Source organism: Schistocerca piceifrons, chromosome 2, assembly GCF_021461385.2.
Source record: "Schistocerca piceifrons isolate TAMUIC-IGC-003096 chromosome 2, iqSchPice1.1, whole genome shotgun sequence".
NCBI classification, from domain to species: Eukaryota; Metazoa; Arthropoda; class Insecta; order Orthoptera; family Acrididae; genus Schistocerca; species Schistocerca piceifrons.
This window is the reverse complement of record NC_060139.1, coordinates 40892186-40912345: the sequence shown is the minus strand read 5'-3', so window position 1 is coordinate 40912345 and position 20160 is coordinate 40892186. Positions and strand designations below refer to the sequence as shown.

The 20160-nt window shown below is 42.8% G+C and overlaps 1 protein-coding gene across 1 annotated transcript in view; it reads right to left on the bottom strand.

The window, feature by feature from the left end:
• Nucleotides 1-20160, bottom strand: part of LOC124774617 (serine protease snake-like) — a 217153-nt gene that overhangs the window by 151604 nt on the left and 45389 nt on the right. Inside the window, exon 3 of the mRNA XM_047249495.1 lies at nucleotides 17476-17618. Within this exon, the coding sequence (XP_047105451.1) occupies nucleotides 17476-17618 (143 nt within the window). The remainder of the gene's footprint in view (nucleotides 1-17475; nucleotides 17619-20160) is intronic.

Below are 20160 nucleotides of genomic sequence, written 5' to 3'. Positions count from 1 at the left end.
CAAATTACAATCTTTGGAATATTAACTGCTCTGATGAGCCGCCATGTTTAATTCAGTCTGCCTTTGTACTTCATGTGTATCAGTCTTTATGGTAAAATATGTCTGTATACAAAAAACTTGAGAACTGTTTATTATGTATACTATGATTCGTATTCAGAATCCCATATTGGTGCCCTGGACAAAAAAGTTCTACGTCTTCCGCGACTTCCACGCCGGTCATATAGATTCAACAGGTTTCACGTCTGACACCAAGGGTACACCACCGAACATTCTTTATGAAGATTTGGAGGCCCAGCTCTTGCAACCAGGCCAACACAACCTTCTGCCGTCGGTTATTTCTCAGCTAAAGGACAATGATCTATGATCTCCGACGAAGATAACCTCTACTTTAGCAACTCCATAATGACCGAGTGTTACGCAGTTACCTCAAACAATGGACTCAGGCTTTATTTTACTGGATTACGCACAACAACAAGGGAAAAGTGAAGTGGATGATCTGCTAAATAGTGTGACGATCGATCACTCGTATGAAGTTCAAAGGGACTGAAATTTGCACACATGCTTTGATCCTCTACGTGCCGCAATGTCAGTTACAGTAGTGCCATGTGCAACACCACCATTTGTGCAAAATGCACACGCAGTCAACTATTACCAAGTTATGCCAGCATCACCTTCCTCACAAATCAGTAACAGACATTTTTATGCATCCAGTTTGCCACAACAAACCACCAGATCGGTGGCCCAGTTTCGCAACCATGTGGGTACAATAGCAGCCAACATTGCCTCTTCACCCAGCAACATTGTACTACAACTGTGTGACTGCCAACAGGTTTCACCAGTGTTTTATTGTCCTACCACGAAGCGTGCGTGGCCAGTGTGTGCGGAAAACTCTCGTTGTTTCCATTTTAAGCTCCAGGCAATCTCCCCCCACCCAGGGGGGGGGCCTCCATTCCGATCATACTACCACTCACTTCTTCCTCAGTACCGTCTGCATCTGCCACGCTGACCTTCCACATCATTTCTGAGTTGGACAATGTCAGTGCTATTTCTGCAATTTCCAGTCCAGTTTACGGGTCCTCATTACTCACCGCTCACACGTTCACTCCCACGGTACTGACAGTGCCTGCCGCATCTTGTTTTCAGGCATCTTCAGAGACTTCCAAGATACGCCGAAGCCACCTTTGTCTCCACCTCCAGGCCGCATACCCAAGCTACCTCCCCTATACAAGAACAATCCAGTTTCATGGTGGAGCACCTCTTCGAGCTGCATCAAGTGACTGATGACAACTCCAAGTTCCTATGTTCGGTCACACACCCTCATGGCCACTTGGATTTAATTTGTGATCTACTTGTGCCTCCAATGCGACTGAAGTATGAATTCACCAAGAAAATGTTATTGGACTGACTTGCCTGCTCACCACAAGAATTGATAATCAAGATTCTGTACGAGGAGCACCTGGGGGACCACACTCCATAACAACTTTGGCACTGCCTCAGGTTACTCGTGAGTGAACACACAATGCCAGACATCACTCAGTGGGCGGTATGGTCTGCCAAGTTACCTACCGACCTACAGATACACCTACTGCCGTACTCTTTTGAGTCTAACGGTTCTCGCCTATGCATCACAGATCAGCTGTATGTGCTCCTGCGCCAGAAACACCCAGCTCATCCCCCATCTCTGTGTGACACGACACCTCCTGTTTACCAGCCGTCTGCAGGCAGGGGCAGGGCCTGTTCTGCTTCCACACCTTCTTCGCCATCAGGCAGTATTCATTTGCTCTCTCCTCTTTCCGAGCACGCAAGACTTTATCACACTCCATACGTCCTGGTCTACATCCCAGAACAGAGCATTGAGGACAAGCCTCCCCTGCTATCACAGTCACCACCACCACCACATCCGACTCATCCATACTGTTGGTACCACAAGATTTTTGGGGCTAAGGCCAAGAAGTGCAGGTTACCTTGCCAACACCCAAATGACAACTGCAGGAACTAAGTGATACCGAGTCTTGCGGGGAACTTCACAGGCATCCCCTAACATTGCACTCTGTCCACTCATCCCCTCAGCCAAGCAGTAGTTTACACGTGACAGACCTTTCGTCACAGTTTGTTTATCTAATTGACCTAATTGAAACTGGTGCTAATGTGTCTATCGTACCTCAATCATTGGCTCCTACCGACTTGTCACCGACAAGATGTCAACACATCAACGTTACAAACTGTCGGTTCTGTGAAAGTGATGGTGCATCTATCCCCTTCTCTGCATTTCCTGTGGACCTCGTACATCACCGATATTTACGAACCTATTCTAGGTATGGATTTTTTGTCCCATTGCAAGCTCTCCCCGAATGTAGTCCAGTGTTCAGTGTTACACCACCTGTCTAACACTCAGATACCATGCTCCAGCACCCATACTCCTTTTTCCATTTCTGCCACAACATGGGATTTAGTTCACGAGTGTTCTGCCCTCGCAGGCAACATTGTGAACTGCATCACTAACCTACTTTCAGAATATGACTCAGCAGTGCACCTCCACCGGGAGAATGATGAGCGGAAACAACACATTGCTCACACTTCAAATGAGCTCGCTGCAGCCCGCACCTTGGTGTTGAAACTGCAATCTGCAGTTCCTTCACCAGATTGAACTTCATCACCAAACATCAGTTCGAACACTCATCAGGTTAGTTCAAAAACATTCAAAGCACTTGAAGATTCGTGTTCAGTGACTTCCCCGCTGCCCAAGCACCCACTGCGTGCAGTGCCTCGAGTTTCAAACAGTGTCTCTAATAACAGTCGCTTATGCAGCACAACCATGCCCACTACGCAGGCAGCTGCCCCACTTATTGATAAACATTCCCCCTCTCCCATGCACCAGCCGAGCAACTCGATGGCCATCACTGTCCCTCGCATGACGCCAGCGCCTCTCTCACCCTCGCCGGTTACCCAAGGAAAAGTTAACAACAGACAGTCGTTGCTCACCCCATTCCACTCCATGCTGTGCGTGCAGCTCTACAAACATGCGCATACCGTGCTCGCGTAATTGGCATGTGACTTTCACGCTGCCTTTTCCCACTCATGCTAACGGCTATGCCTCATCGCACCACACTCATCCCAAAACTCCATGTCAGAATGTTACTCAACATCATATGGAGTTCTCAGTCTCTCCCATCACTGACAGAATGACACACAAGATAATCACCAATGCCAGTCCTCCTATTAGACACAAGGTTAGACACCTCAACCCCATTAAGTTGCATGTGGCCTGGCAGCAAATTAACAAACTTCTGGAGGCAGGCATTCTACAGCCATCAGATAGTAATTAGTCTTTTCACCTTGTCACCAAACACAATGGTTCTTTTCGAATGTGTGGTGATTACAGACGTTTAAATGCTTGCACTGTCATGGAAAATTACCCCGTGTCAAACATAAACGATTTCACTCATATGTTATTGGGCGCCATAATATTCAGTGTGATTGACTGCAAACATGCCTATTACCAGATTCCCATAGCACTGGAAGGCATTCCAAAGACTGCAATCATCACACCGCTCGGTTTGTTCCAGTAGAACTTCATGCCATTCGGTTCAAAGAATGTGGCATAAATGTGGCAACATTTCATTGACTCAATCTTACAACTATTCGAGTTCTGATTCACATACCTGGATGACATACTCATTTTCAGCTAATTGACTGAAGGCCACGAAGATCATTTATCTCAAGTCCTCCAGACTTTGGCATCCAACAATGTCAAGGTCAACAAAGGAAAATTCCAATTGTGTCAGTCTTCTGTTACAGTTCTGGGTTACACTGTCTCCGCAGATGGAATACAGCCTCACAAATCCTGTGTACAAGCTATCACGTCATTGCCACCCCAAGCCATGTACAAAGAACTCAGACGTTTCCTAGGTACTGTAAATTACTTCCACCATCACCTACCTTCTGCCGTTGATGTGCAGGCCTCGTTGACGGACTTGCTCTCTCACAAGCAAACTATGTGCGTTAAAACCATGCTAGAGGCTTTCAGTGCTCTTAAAACAGCTTTAGCTCACACAGTCATACTCGCCCACCCTGATCCATCTGCCGATTTGTTCATCACTGCGGATGCCAGCGGCATTGTGGCTGGGGCAGTATTACAACAGAGCAAAGGTGACACGGTTTCACCACTTCATTTCTTCTCCAAAAAACTGTCTACAGCACAGAAGAAATATACTGCTTTTGATAGAGAGCTTCTGGCGGTGCACGAGGCCATCAAACATTTCTGCACTGATATCGAGGGCCTTCCTTTCTTCATTCTTACTAATCACAAACCACTGGAGGATGCCTTCTGCAACCTGCTAGAGGATCTTCCCCCCCCCCCCCCCTCTCCTGACATTTCCGCCACTCCGACCTGGTCTCTCAATTTACTATGGACGTACGCTACATCAAAGGCATGGAGAACATCCCCACTGATTTCCTCTTGCGGATCAATGCCGTTTCAAGTATCGTCAATTTATCCAACCTCGCCACGCTACAGGCTTCAGACGAGGACACTCAGGTTTTGCTCACGGACCCGCAGTCTTCGCTCCTGTTTACCAAGGCTCAGTTCCCTGGCATTTCACATGAAGTGTGGTGCAACTCTTCTATGGGCATTCTGCGGCCTTTGCTCCCAGTCACGCTGTGCCGAGAGGTTTTTGATACCTTGCATAATCTCACCCACCCCAGCATCTGAGCCACCACTCACCTTGTCACCAAGCATTTTCTGTGGGAAGATGTGAAACGGGACTGTCAAACATGGACATGCAGCTGCATTTCCTGTCAACGAAACAAAATAGGACGTCACACCTCTCCACCACTTGGCAAGTTTGACATCCCTAAGTGACACTTCCGTCATGTATGTATCGACCTTATAGGTCCCCTGCCTTTGTCAGAGGGCCATAGGTATATCCTGCCCACAATAGATCAAATGTCTCATTGGGTGGAAGCCGTCCCCTGACCCATCATCACAGCAGAAACTGTGGACAAAGGATTAGTTTCTTCTTGGATCGCTAGGTTTGGCTGTCTGTCCACCATCACAACCAACCAGGGTCAACAATTTGAATCTGCACTTTTTACAATTCTCTGTAATCTTTGTGGTATTAAAAAGATCCATATGACAGCCTACCACCCACAAAGCAGTGGGTTGGTGGAATGATGGCACTGCACCCTTAAAACTGCACTCAGGTGTCACGACCATCTCTGGTCCGAAGCGCTTCCGTGGGTGTTTGTGGGCCTATGTTCTACATGTAAACCAGATTTACATGGGACGATTTCCGAATTCGTTTTTGGCGAAAACCCGGTTTTACCTGGGGAACTAATTCTCCCCCAAGATCCCGGGGATTCCCCCTCCTTCCCAGACTTTATCAGAATGTTGCATGCACACTTTAGAAACAGACAGCTACACCCACCTGTCAGTCATTCCCTACCTGACACTTACGTGCCGACCACACTCAGCTCTTGCTCACATGTCATGTTCAGGGATGACTGTCAGACAACCCTTACAAACCCCTTACCTCAGCCCCTTTGAAGTACTATGGAAGGGTGAGATGACGTTTGACATTATGACAGAAGATCACCTGCAAACCGTTTACAGAGGCTTAAGACTGTCTTTGTAGACTCCAACACCCCTCTGCCATCCCAGTCAGACTGCCTGAGCACATGTTCTTTTGACGAACTTGCTAACAAGTCCATTCAAACTACAGTTGGGTTTGCTCCATCCATAGAATGATTCACCACTGCAGTTCGCAGGTTCCTCTGACATGTCATCATCACCCCCATTCACAGGTTTTGAAGACATTTCTGGCAATAGAGATGCAAATGCCCCATCCTTTGTTTTTCACTGCAACATACCAACTGACCGTGTCAATGACATGTCGATTATGGCATTACATAATTGTGTGCTTGTACTGCTCATCAACAGCACAGACCCGACCCTCACTGAGGAACTCAATGTCAAGATAGTGGACAATTTGTCCCTTGCACAAGAGTGCAACCCGTCATGTGTTCGAGCTTTCATTTCTTTCAATGGCCCAGTCCGCATTTGGAGAAGGCACTCTCACAAGGTGCCTCCTCTCCCATACCGCTACTCCCGAGTTGGCCGACACATCATCCCCCCGCCCCACTCCTCCGCTGGTTTTTGGATTATGAGTTGGACCAGCAGCCGCCCACTGCACGCCACCTCGATGGAGATGGAGCTTCCGGTCATGCGCCTGCCGCCTCGCACCACTCACGCCGACGCTGACACCTACACGACCACCCCTCAGGTCTCATAGTACTCATAGTACTGCGATGGGGGGGGGGGGGGGGGGCTGTGAGGCATTGATAGGTCACATCGACCACACAAATTACAATCTTTGGAATATTAACTGCTCTGACGAGCCGCCATGTTTAATTCAGTCCACCTTTGAACTTCATGCAGTATTCATTTGTATCAGTCTTTATGGTAAAATATATCTGTATATAGATACCTTGGGAACAGTTTATTACATATATTATGATCCATATCCAGAATCCCATAATATATTTTTGTATAAACTAAATCAGGTTCTTGATATAATATCCACTGTAAAGGGCAACTTCCTGATATGTGGAGACTTAAATATAAATACACCGAAAACTGATGCAACCTGTAATATTTTCTTAAGCATCACTCAAAGTTTCAATTTATTGCAACAAGATTACTAGACCAGTCAGCAACAGCTATTGATGATGTGCTAACAAATTCAGGTAAAGTAAACTGTAGTGTGAATGTAGTAGATCTAGGATTATCTGACCATTCCAGTCACATTGTAAGTACTAAAGTGGCTGCAGTAAAAACAAAGAAAATGCATATATGTAGATGGAAATTCTATAAACCAAAAACTCATGAGTTTATCAAACAAATAGAATAGCAAACACAGGAAGCAGTATGCACAGAAGTAGATGCAAGTCAAAATTTAAAAGATTCGTGACTCTGTTCGAACTAAAATTTGAAGAGATTTTTCTTAAAATATTATGTCCATTGTCTACAGTGGAACGAAACAAACGGATGAGAATAAGCATCACAGAAAGTGTCTCAAACACTCAAGTACCTCAGTCTATTAAAAACAGCCCATCTAATCCAGTCTTCTGTACTTTTATTAATGGTACAGTCAAATATACAGGCAAATGCTGCTTGCAGCAAAGATAGCTCATAATTCCAAATGGATACTTGTGCTGAAAACAAAAACAAAGCAGTATGGAAGTCTGTGAAGCAGGAAGCAGGTACCAGAAATTTGAAAAAATCAAATGTAAAAATCAAGGACAAATGCACTCTATTAAAAGATTCAAATGATTTGGCAAACTATGTAAATAAACACTATATGACAACAAAAATAATGCATTTTTGACAATATAATGCAACTGTGGCAAACAACCACTTCAGCAGTATAGGAAGAAAATTGCAGGAAGAAATTCAAACAGCCACTTATGCCACAAAGCCAAACAAATATGTTCTGCATTCAATGGTATTACTGCCCACAATGAAGGAGGAAGTCTACAAAGCAATTCACAAATGGAGAAACAAAATTTCTGTGGGTTAGGATGAAGTACCAACTTGTCTAATTAAGAACTGTATTAAGAACCTAACATCACTATTATTTGACATTATAAACTGATCATTTAAAAACAGTGTTGCTTTTCTTACTACTTATAATATGCTAAATTACTACCTCTCCTCAAAAAGGATGACACTGAAAATACAGAAAATTGTATGCCACTCATTACTTTCTGGCTTTGAAAAAACAATAGAAACTAAAATAAAAAGATAGACTTATGAACTTTTGTTGTTGTTGTTGTGGTCTTCAGTCCTGAGACTGGTTTGATGCAGCTCTCCATGCTACTATATCCTGTGCAAGCTGCTTCATCTCCCAGTAACAACTGCAACCTAATTCCTTCTGAATCTGCTTAGTATATTCATCTCTTGGTCTCCCTCTACGATTTTTACCCTCCACGCTGCCCTCCAATACTAAATTGGTGATCCCTTGATGCCTCAGAACATGTCCTACCAACCGATCCCTTCTACTAATCAAGTTGTGCCACAAATTTCTCTTCTTCCCAATCCTATTCAATACCTCCCCATTAGTTATGTGATCTACCCATCTAATCTTCAGCATTCTCCTGTAGCACCACATTTCAAAAGCTTCTATTCTCTTCTTGTCCAAACTATTTATTGTCCATGTTTCACTTCCATACATGGCTACACTCCATACAAATACTTTCAGAAACGACTTCCTGACACTTAAATCTACACTCGATGTTAACAAATTTCTCTTCTTCAGAAATGCTATCTTTCCCATTGCCAGTCTACATTTTATATCCTCTCTACTTCGACCATCATCAGTTATTTTGCTCCCTAAATAGCAAAACTCCTTTACTACTTTAAGTGTCTCATTTCCTAATTTAATTCCCTCAGCCTCACCCGACTTAATTTGACTACATTCCATTATCCTCGTTTTACTTTTGTTGATGTTCATCTTATATCCTCCTTTCAAGACACTATCCATTCTGTTCAACTGCTCTTCCAAGTCCTTTGCTGTCTCTGACAGAATTACAATGTCATCGGCAAACCTCAAAGTTTTTATTTCTTCTCCATGGATTTTAATACCAACTCTGAATTTTTCTTTTGTTTCCTTCACTGCTTGCTCAATATACAGACTGAATAACATCGGGGAGAGGCTACAACCCTGTCTCACTCCCTTCCCAATCACTGCTTCCCTTTCATGTCCCTCGACTCTTATAACTGCAATCTGGTTTCTGTACAAGTTGTAAATAGCCTTTCGCTCCCTGTATTTTACCCCTGCCACCTTCAGAATTTGAAAGAGAGTATTCCAGTCAACATTGTCAAAAGCTTTCTCTAAGTCTACAAATGCTAGAAATGTAGGTTTGCCTTTCCTTAACCTAGCTTCTAAGATAAGTCATATGGTCAATATTGCCTCACATGTTCCTATATTTCTACCGAATCCAAACTGATCTTCCCCGAGGTCGGCTTCTACTAGTTTTTCCATTCGTCTGTAAAGAATTCGTGTCAGTATTTTGTAGCCGTGACTTATTAAACTGATAGGTCGGTAATTTTCACATCTGTCAACACCTGCTTTCTTTGGGATTGAAATTATTATATTCTTCTTGAAGTCTGAGGGTATTTCGCCTGTCTCATATATCTTGCTCACGAGATGGTAGAGTTTTGTCAGGACTGGCTCTCCCAAGGCTGTCAGCAGTTCTAATGGAATGTTGTCTACTCCCGGGGCCTTGTTTTGACTCAGGTCTCTCAGTGCTCTGTCAAACTCTTCACGCAGTATCATATCTCCCGTTTCATCTTCATCTACATCCTCTTCCATTCCATAATATTGTCCTCAAGTACATTGCCCTTGTATAGACCTTCTATGTACTCCTTCCACCTTTCTGCTTTCCCTTGTTTGCTTAGAACTGGGTTTCCATCTGAGCTCTTGATATTCATACAAGTGGTTCTCTTCTCTCCAAAGGTCTCTTTAACTTTCCTGTAGGCAGTATCTATCTTACCCCTAGTGAGATAAGCCTCTACATCCTTACATTTGTCCTCTAGCCATCCCTGCTTAGCCATTTTGCACTTCCTGTCGATCTCATTTTTGAGACGTTTGTATTCCTTTTTGCCTGCTTCATTTACTGCATTTTTATATTTTCTCCTTTGATGAATTAAGTTCAATATTTCTTCTGTTACCCAAGGATTTCTACTAGCCCTTGTCTTTTTACCTACTTTATCCTCTGCTGCCTTCACTACTACATCCCTCAAAGCTACCCATTCTTCTTCTACTGTATTTCTTTCCACCATTCCTGTCATTTGTTCCCTTATGCTCTCCTTGAAACTCTGTACAACCTCTGGTTCTTTCAGTTTATCCAGGTCCCATCTCCTTAAATTCCCACCTTTTTGCAGTATTTAAATAAATATGACCTCCTTTCCAATGCAGTTTGGTTTCCAATCAGGAAAAGGTACTGAATCAACACCAACTTATGTAGCGGAAAATATACAAAAGGTATATACTTCTAACTAACATAAGCATTGAAACAGTTGGGCACAAAAAATTGTTAAATAATCTAGACGAACTGTGAATAAGTGGGGGGGAGGGGGGGGGCGGGGGGTGAAAAAAGTGATTCCAGTCATTCCTATAAAACAGAGTGCAGTTAAGTGAATTTAGATACGTATCAAGTAGCTCCAAATATATTGAAAAAACCTACTTATTATGACCCTAAATACGTAAAAACACAGGTACTGCATGGTATTGTGCTAGGTCCAGTTCTGTTTCTTATTACGTAAATGATTTCCCACAAAATATCAAGCATCGTCAAACAATTTTGTTAGTAGATGACTAATGTACTGATCACTAGTAGATTACTAGGAGCACTAAGAGAGAAAACTGAAGACACACTTAGCAACATACATGAATGTGTAATAAACAATAAAGTCACCCTTAATATACAGGAGAAAAGCACTACAAACTTGTAACAAATAGCCAGACTACAATCACCTAAAATTAAATAATGAAGTTACACAATGTGTGGAAAGCACAAAACTTCTGAGAATATATGTTGACTGTCAGTTAAGGTGGGCAGAACATGGGAAAATACTGAGTAATAGAATGTCTACAGCATGCTATGCCATCTGAATTCTTACATCAGTATATAGTATTTCATGTATCAGATCAGTGTATTTTGCTTTTATTCATTCTGTTATTAGCTGTGGCATAATTTTTGGGGAGCAAATAAGTAAAATATTTAAGCTGTATTCAGCCTGCAAAAAAGAGCTCTAATGACAAAGAGTAGAAACATGGCTCACTGCCTCAAACTTTTTAAATGCTTGAAATATTGAGGGTACTTTATGAACATATTTTTGACAGTGTTATGTATGTCAATACGTATTGACCACTACGTTAAAAATTGCTTAGTACATGATTATAAAACCAGAAACTGCTACAATTTGTTTCTGGACATATAAAACATAAATTAAAACTCTGCAGAGGTAACTGTACAATGCCATTATATTATATAATAATTTACCACAACATATAAAAGACATAGATACTGGCTACTCTTTCAAAACAAAACAAAGATTATTCACAAAATAAAAGTTTTTACTGGGTAACGGAGTGCCTGAATTAAAACATAAAACAGGTTACTTCTTATAAGAAGTACTGTTTACAATGTGTATTTGCTCATCAAACAGCAAGCTACATAGCTCATTAATGCATCAGCATCAATGATGGCACATCAGGAGGCTAGCAAGTTGCATATCTACAATTCAGTCTGCTTTCATAGTTTACTTCTTAGTCTTGTCAGATGGTTAGGATGTGTGTATGACGTGTGTGGGTGAAGGAGCAGCTACCTGCAGTTTGTGGACAGCTGAATGTGCTTTTGGCCATGTTCAGTCAATTTCAGGCTGCTGCCTCAAGGTGTAGCATGGAGAATCTGGCTCATTACATAGGACACCTTAGTTGCCACTTATTTTGACCACAAGCTTTGCTTGCAAGGCATTTACTAGTTCTGCAGAAGGGTGCAAGCAGGCACTCGAGGGGGAAGGGTTTACTAGTTATTGAACACCAATGTTAGGTGCATTATGGAGAACTTTAGGCAGATAGTGTTCAGGACTGGAAGAAACCCAATGTACACTCCGCATGTCTGCAAGGGACCTCATCTGAGATGTAGAGGGGGGTTCACTGCGGCTATTGAGCATGCAGAGTACAATCGTCTACACGTTGTGCCTCACATCAAAACCAATGATGCCTGTTGTGTGGGTTCTGAGATCATCCTCAGTTCATACAGGCAGCTGGTGGAGGTGGTGTAGACTTTTGGCCCAATGTGTGGGGTGCAGGCAGAGCTTACAATTTGCACATTGTTCCTAGAGTTGATCGAGGATGTTTGATTTGGACCACAAGAAGGGTCTCAGCCAAAGGCTTCATTAACTCTGTAATGCCTTGGCTGCAGATTCCTGGACCTGCAGTATCATGTGGTTATTTGTACAACTTCCCTTGATAGGTCAGGAGTGTGCTACACAAAAGAAGCAGCTACTCGGGTAGCAAAGTACATGTGGAGTGCATGTGAGGTTTTTTTAGGCTAGACGGTAGTTTGAAATGTTCTGATGAACACTCCCAAATCACTAAACAGCAAGGTAAGCCTGACAGCATTCACAATAAAAGCCCTTTGACTGACAAAATTATATCATAAACTGTTGTAGTATTTGTAATAAAGTTCCTAAATTTACTGGTCTCCATGAAAGATCTGAGACTCATATTATTCTTGGGACCAAGAGCTGGTTCAAAACCTGAAGTGGAGAGCTGAGATATTCAGAGAGTCATGGAAAGTATATAGCAAAGACAGACCAGAGGCCATAGCCTCCTATGGCCTCTAATCTATCTTTGTGATATTGCAGTTGAAAAAGTATTGTCTGGTATCATTTAAGAGGTATAGGTGAAAGCAACTTAATTGTTGAATGTTTTTACCAGCCACCTGATTCTCCTGTGACAGTTCTAAAGTCATTCAAAGGAAGTCTATGGTCAGTAGTGCATAAATACCCAAATCATGGAATGCCAGTTGGAGGCAGTTTTAACTTACCGAGTATATACTGGGATGTCTATGGATTCATTGCAGGGGGTATAGACAGACAGTCATTCAAAATACTTTTGAACTAGTTTTATGAAAACTACTATTGAGCAGTTAACTCAGGAGTCACACACAAAGGAAGTATCTTAGACCTTATAGATACAATCATGCTGGATGTAATCAACAGTGTCCTACAGAAACTAGAATTAGGAATCATAATGTCATTATAAGGAGAGTTTTTCTATCAGATAGAGCACACAAACAGTTGTTAGCATCTCATGTAGACAGTGAACTGACATCACTTAGTTCCAGTATTATGGATGTAGAGGAATTATGAGCAAAGTTTAAGTAGACTGGAATTCATAGTCTGGAAAGTTATGTGACTAGTAAGTGGATAAAGGATGTGATCTGGAAGATGCTGAGGAAGCAGAAGAGAATGCACAACTGACAAGCAATGGTTAGTACAGATTCATGTGTCTGTCAAAAGAACTATGTGCAAAGCATATGACTACTAGCATCACACCTTAGCAGAAGATGTGGCAGAGAACCTGAGAAAATTCTGGTCCTATATAAGATTGCTAAGCAGGTCTAATGCTTCCATTCAGATCCTTGCTGATAAGTCTTCCATGGCAGTCGCAGACAGCTAAACAAAAGCCAAAATTTTAAATTTCAAATTCAAGAAACTGTTCACACAGCAGAATCATACAAACATACTGTCACTAACCATCAGACAGACTCCCATATGGATAACACAGTAATGAGCATCCCTGGCACAGAGAAACAACTGAAATATTTGAAAGCAAATAGGTCATTAGGTCTGGATGGAATCCATGTTCATTTTACAAATAGTACTCTATAGCACTGGCCCCTATCAAGCCTGCATTTATCATGAATCTCTCATGCAGCACAAAGTCCAAAGTGACTGGAGAAAAGCACAGATGACTCCAGTATGTAAGAAAGGTAAAAGAACGGTCCCACAAAATTACAGACCAATATCCCCAACATTGGTCTGCTGCAGAATCCTTCAAGATATTCTCAGTTCAGATTAACAAACTTTCTTGGGACTCATAACCTTATGTCCACGAACCAACATGGTTTCAGAAAGCATCACTCGTACAAATCTCAGCTTGCCCTTTTCTCACATGTTACATACTGAACAAGGGCTGAGGGGCAACAGGCAGATTCCATGTTTCTAGATTTATGGAAAGCATTTGACATGGTGTCCCATTGCAGGCAGCTAATGATGGTATCATCATATAGGTTAAGTTCACAGATATGCGAGTGGGTCAAAGATAGAACCCAGTATATGGCCCTCGATGACGAGTGTTCATCAGGCACAAGAATATTGTTAGTAGTGCCTCAGGAAAGCGTGACAGGAGCACTTTTCTTCCCCATACACATAAATTATTAATGAGATGCTGGACAGGATGGGCAGCTATCTTGGTTCTTTGTTGATGATGTTGTAGTTTACAGTAAGGTGTCAAAATTGAGTTGCTGTAGGAAGATACAAGATGACTTAGACAATATTTCTAGTTGGTGCAATGAACGGCAGCTTGCTCAATGTGGAAAAATGTAAGTTAATGCAGATGGATAGGAGGAATAAACCTGTAATCTTTCGGATACGGTATTACTAGTGTCCTGCTTGACACAGTCAAATCATTGAAATATCTGGTGTAACATTGCAGATCAATATGAAAGGGAACAAGCATGTAAGGACTGTGGTGGGAAAGGTGAATGGCTGACCAGTTTATTAGGGGAATTTTAGGAAATAGTGGTTCGCCTGTCAAGGAGACTGCATATAGGATGTTGGTGCTACCTACTCCTGAGTACTGCTCAAGTGTTTGGGATCTGTACCAAGTCAGATTGAACGAAGACATTGAAGCAGTTCAGAGGCAGGCTGCTAGATTTGTTACTGGTAGGTCTGATCAAAAAGAATGTTAAGGAGATGCTTTGGGAACTTAAATTGGAATACCAGGGGAGAAGTCAACATTCTTTTTCAGAAACAATTTGAGAAAATTTAGAGCACTGGCATTTGACACTGACTGCCGAATGATTTTACTGCCACCAACGTACATTGCATGTATGTACCATGAAAGTGAGATATGAGGAATTAGTGCCCATATGAAAGTGTATTGGAATCCTTACCCAATCCGTTACCCCCAGAAACCACCCTTGTAACCATTGATGCCACTTCCTTATACACAAATATCCCGCACGTCCAGGGCCTCGCTGCGATGGAGCACTTCCTTTCACGCCGATCACCTGCCACCCTACCTAAAACCTCTTTCCTCATTACCTTAGCCAGCTTCATCCTGACCCACAACTTCTTCACTTTTGAAGACCAGACATACCAACAATTAAAGGGAACAGCCATGGGTGCCAGGATGGCCCCTTCGTATGCCAACCTATTCATGGGTCGCTTAGAGGAAGCCTTCTTGGTTACCCAGGCCTGCCAACCCAAAGTTTGGTACAGATTTATTGATGACATCTTCATGATCTGGACTCACAGTGAAGAAGAACTCCAGAATTTCCTCTCCAACCTCAACTCCTTTGGTTCCATCAGATTCACCTGGTCGTACTCCAAATCCCATGCCACTTTCCTTGATGTTGACCTCCACCTGTCCAATGGCCAGCTTCACACGTCCATCCACATCAAACCCACCAACAAGCAACAGTACCTCCATTACGACAGCTGCCACCCATTCCACATCAAACGGTCCCTTCCCTACAGCCTAGGTCTTCATGGCAAACGAATCTGCTCCAGTCCGGAATCCCTGAAGCATTACACCAACAACCTGACAACAGCTTTCGCATCCCGCAACTACCCTCCCGACCTGGTACAGAAGCAAATAACCAGAGCCACTTCCTCATCCTCTCAAATCCAGAACCTCCCACAGAAGAACCACAAAAGTGCCCCACTTGTGACAGGATACTTTCCAGGACTGGATCAGATTCTGAATGTGGCTCTCCAGCAGGGATACGACTTCCTCAAATCCTGCCCTGAAATGAGATCCATCCTTCATGAAATCCTCCCCACTCCACCAAGAGTGTCTTTCCACCGTCCACCTAACCTTCGTAACCTCTTAGTTCATCCCTATGAAATCCCCAAACCACCTTCCCTACCCTCTGGCTCCTACCCTTGTAACCGCCCCCGGTGTAAAACCTGTACCATGCACCCTCCCACCACCACCTACTCCAGTCCTGTAACCCGGAAGGTGTACACGATCAAAGGCAGAGCCACGTGTGAAAGCACCCACGTGATCTACCAACTGACCTGCCTGCATTGTGACGCATTCTATGTGGGAATGACCAGCAACAAACTGTCCATTCGCATGAATGGACACAGGCAGACAGTGTTTGTTGGTAATGAGGATCACCCTGTGGCTAAACATGCCTTGGTGCACGGCCAGCACATCTTGGCGCAGTGTTACACCGTCTGGGTTATCTGGATACTTCCCACTAACACCAACCTATCCGAACTCCGGAGATGGGAACTTGCTCTTCAATATATCCTCTCTTCCCGTTATCTACCAGGCCTCAATCTCTGCTAATTTCAAGTTGCCGCCACTCATACCTCACCTGTCATTCAACAACATCTTTGCCTCTGCACTTCTGCCTCGACTGACATCTCTGCCTAAACTCTTTGTCTTTAGATGTGTCTGCTTGTGTCTATGTATGTGTGGATGGATGTGTGTGTGTGTGCGAGTGTGTGCCCGTCCCTTTTTCCCCCTGGGGTGGGTCTTTCCGCTCCCGGGATTGGGGTGGCTCCTTGCCCTCTCCCTTGGAGCCCGCTTCCTTTCGTCTTTCCCTCTCCTTCCCTCTTTCCTGGTGGGGCGGCGGTTTGTTGCGAAAGCTTGAATTTTGTGTGTGTGTTTGTGTTTGTTTGTGTGTCTGTCGGCCTGCCAGCGCTTTCATTTGGTGGGTCGCATCATCATTGTTTTTAGATATAAAAACAAAGATGATGCGACTTGCCGGGTGGGGGTGCTGGCGGGTCGACGGACACACGGGCAGGCACGGGCATGCACACGAGGTTCGGGCTTTCGCAGCGGACTGTTGCCTCGTCAGGGTGGGGGGGGGGTTTGGTGGGGAGGGTGGGGAGTCGTTCCGGTTCCGGGGGCGGGGGGACTTGCCTTGGGGGGGGGGGAGGGGGGGGGGGAGGGACGGGTGTGCGCTCGCACACACGCACACATATCCATCCGCGCATGTGCGGGCGCGGGCGGGCATGTTTGGGGACAAAGAGTTTAGCCAAACTCTTTGTCTTTAAATGTGTCAGCTTGTGTCTGTGTATGTGTGGATGGATGTGTGTGTGTGTGTGCGAGTGTATACCCGTCCTTTTTTCCCCCTAAGGTAAGTCTTTCCGCTCCCGGGATTGGAATGACTCCTTACCCTCTTTCCTGATGAGGCAACAGTTTGTTGCGAAAGCTTGAATTTTGTGTGTATGTTTGTGTTTGTTTGTGTGTCTGTCGACCTGCCAGCACTTTCATTTGGTAAGTCACATCATCTTTGTTTTTAGATATGTATAGATAGTTGTTTTTACTCTTGCTCTATTTGTGAGTGGAGCGGGAAAGGAAATAACTTGTAGTGATACAAGGTACCCACCACCACGAGCTGTACTGTGGCTTGCAGAGTATCTATGTAACTGTAGATAGAAGTAATAATTAACTAAAACTATGAAAAAGAAATATAATTACATTTTAAAAAATTGACTGCCATTTACTGCATCAGAAGTAAATTTTAAGCCATATTGATTTCAAATGCCTACAATGTAAATTTTTTCTTAGACAAATAGATAGACAGAACCATCAGTCAGTCTGTCCATAAGTTAACTGCAACAACTGATAATTAAAAAACTGTAAGAAAAATTGAACTTACTCTTTTCACTAATACGCCCCCTCATTTCCTGACATGAAGTGTTGCCAAGTTGTGTAGAGGGAGACTGGAACTGTGAGCCAAGGCTGCTGTTTGGTGGTTTGGTTGTTGATTCAGGTATTCCATTTGGTTGTATTTCAGGCTTTCTGTAGGAATAAAAAATCCAACTTAAGATATGAAAATGGAACAGATGTAAATTTGTTGAAAAGCATATTTCTTATGATAATATTGATAAATACATAGATTTTGTAATTTTTTGACTTTTCAACATTGACAATTGCAACAGAATACACTTAATATAAATTGAGTGTGCCCTATAGTTAAATGCTAGCCTAATATCAACAGTAATTTAGAAAAATTAGTACAATGTTTCCCTTTAACACCACATTTGAAAACAAACAAATAATTTTGTATGAATTGTTGCCCAGGGAAACTTGAATAACAAATAAAACTATTTGAGACCTATTTAGAGCAAAGTATTTCATTTGAAAATCAACATCTGCGCTACAGAGCTATTGTTTGTCACACCAATTATCTTCCCTGAAGTATTGCAGAGTGCATACCATGCCAGTATTGTGTGTGACCTATTTTAAAGATTCTGTTCAAATGCTCCCTATGTTGAACTACAACTAGATTGCTCATCAGTAATGTAGTGTATTCTCCAATTTTAATGACAGTATGAGAGAAGACATCCACTCACTCCACAGTAGATTATTTATCTTTCCTGAAATGATTTAGGAAAGAGACAGAAAACCTAATTCAGGTAAGTAATTGTCTTTCCTCATTCCATTGTTTGTATTCCATCACTGATTTTTCAAATATCATACTGATTTCCTTGACTTCAAATATTTCTATGCATTATATGTATTATTGTTATGGCAACTGTACTGTTCAGACACTCATTCATTCCTTCATTATGCTCTGACAATAATCAAAGAAACTACAGGGTTCTTGGCACTAACCAAGGTATAAACAAATGTAGTGAAGCACCCATTATGAAATGAATTGCTAACTGCTATCAACTATTTATGTTTATGTGAACTAAATGTGACACAGTGAAACTAACAAGAAAGTTTTACTCTGAAAAGGGTTGCAGCTTCCTTACTTACACTATATAAAGTTGATGATCCATTTCTAGCTTGTTGCAAGGAAGACCACATTCTTCTTCATTATAAAACAACAGTTCTATTTGTACACTTATTATTATTGTACACTACATGTTTTGGAGAACTGTATCTTTGTCATCAGATCTTGTGGTGCTGGGTCACCACTTTTTATGTTCGTCAATTGTGAGATTGCTTTTATTCCTGTAACGCATTTTGTCAACATTCTCCTTTGGTTTCTGCAATGAATCTGAAGCATAACCACATTTACCTATGCAAATATGCCATTGGTAGCAGCACCTCCACCAAATTTGGCTGAGAATTTGGTGGAGGAGCCAGTATACTACAAGTAATGTGACCCACAAAGGATTTGGAGTTGAAAACACTTTGCTTGCACTTCAGTTGCTGAATGAACTACTGTTTATGGCCAGATCAAGTGTAGTCTATTATAATTTATGCACCGATAAACAGCTAGCCATGTACTACACTCAGTTGATGTCCTATAATGTGTCTGAGTGCAATAACCTAGCACTTAAGTGATTAAACACAATTATTAACATGTAGCAAGTAAATTATTAACACAGTTATCAAGTAAAGTTCACAAATGACTGTCCTTGAAATCTAACAGTCAACTCAATTGGTTGGTCAATGTTTAAAGGGGCAAAACTATGACGTCGTCAGTCCCTCTTACCAAGAACAGAAAAGACAATACTACAAATCATAGAAAGGACTAGTGCATGAAACAAAAGGAAAGAAAATCACCAGGTTTATCAGAGGTTAACAAGGGCTAGAGAAAGAACAAAGAAGAAGAAAAGAGGGAGAGGAGGAAAGGCTGGTGAGATGCCCAATCCAGAGAGCAGCCAAAGGCCCTGAAAGGCAGAAACTGCAAGAACATGTGAGAAAGAGAAAGAGGAGAAAAGTGAAGAACAGATAGGGCAAAGTCTGGAGGAGTCCACAAAGCACAGACAGCCATTGCCCAGTCAGGGCAGAGGAGGCAACAGGGTGTCCTGTCAAACTTTCAATGGGCTGACAAGGCTGACACCATCCCTTAGAGAACATGATAAAAACCTTTATCATGAAGAAACTGTAAAATCAGGTCAGCCACTGAGTCATCATCTGCCAACACCACTGTAGTGACTGTGGAGGATTAAGAGTCCACTGCAGGCTGAATAAGTTAGGATAGTCCAAAGAATTCCAAATCCTTAGAATTTGGTGGCATGATGCTGACTGAAGGTTTGGTGCCAGAATACGAATCTCAAGAGGCGGCCTGCCAATGTATTCATTCTCTGGGATCTCAACATGACTAGAGGGTCCAGACAAAGCCCACCATGCGTCTGCACTGTCCGATGGAGAAAAGGGAATCCTGGATCATCAGGACCAAGAGATGATAAGGAAAACACTGATAAACAGCTTGTAAACTGCTCAAGGAGTCGCTACAGACAGGGAAGGATTCACCAGTGCAGGAATTAATAGGCTCAAGAGCATGAGAGATGGCTACCAACTCTGCAGTGGAAACACTGCAGCCATCCAGCAAGGAGTAGTATTCATTACATTGCACATGGTTGTAAGCAAAGCAGCGATTGGT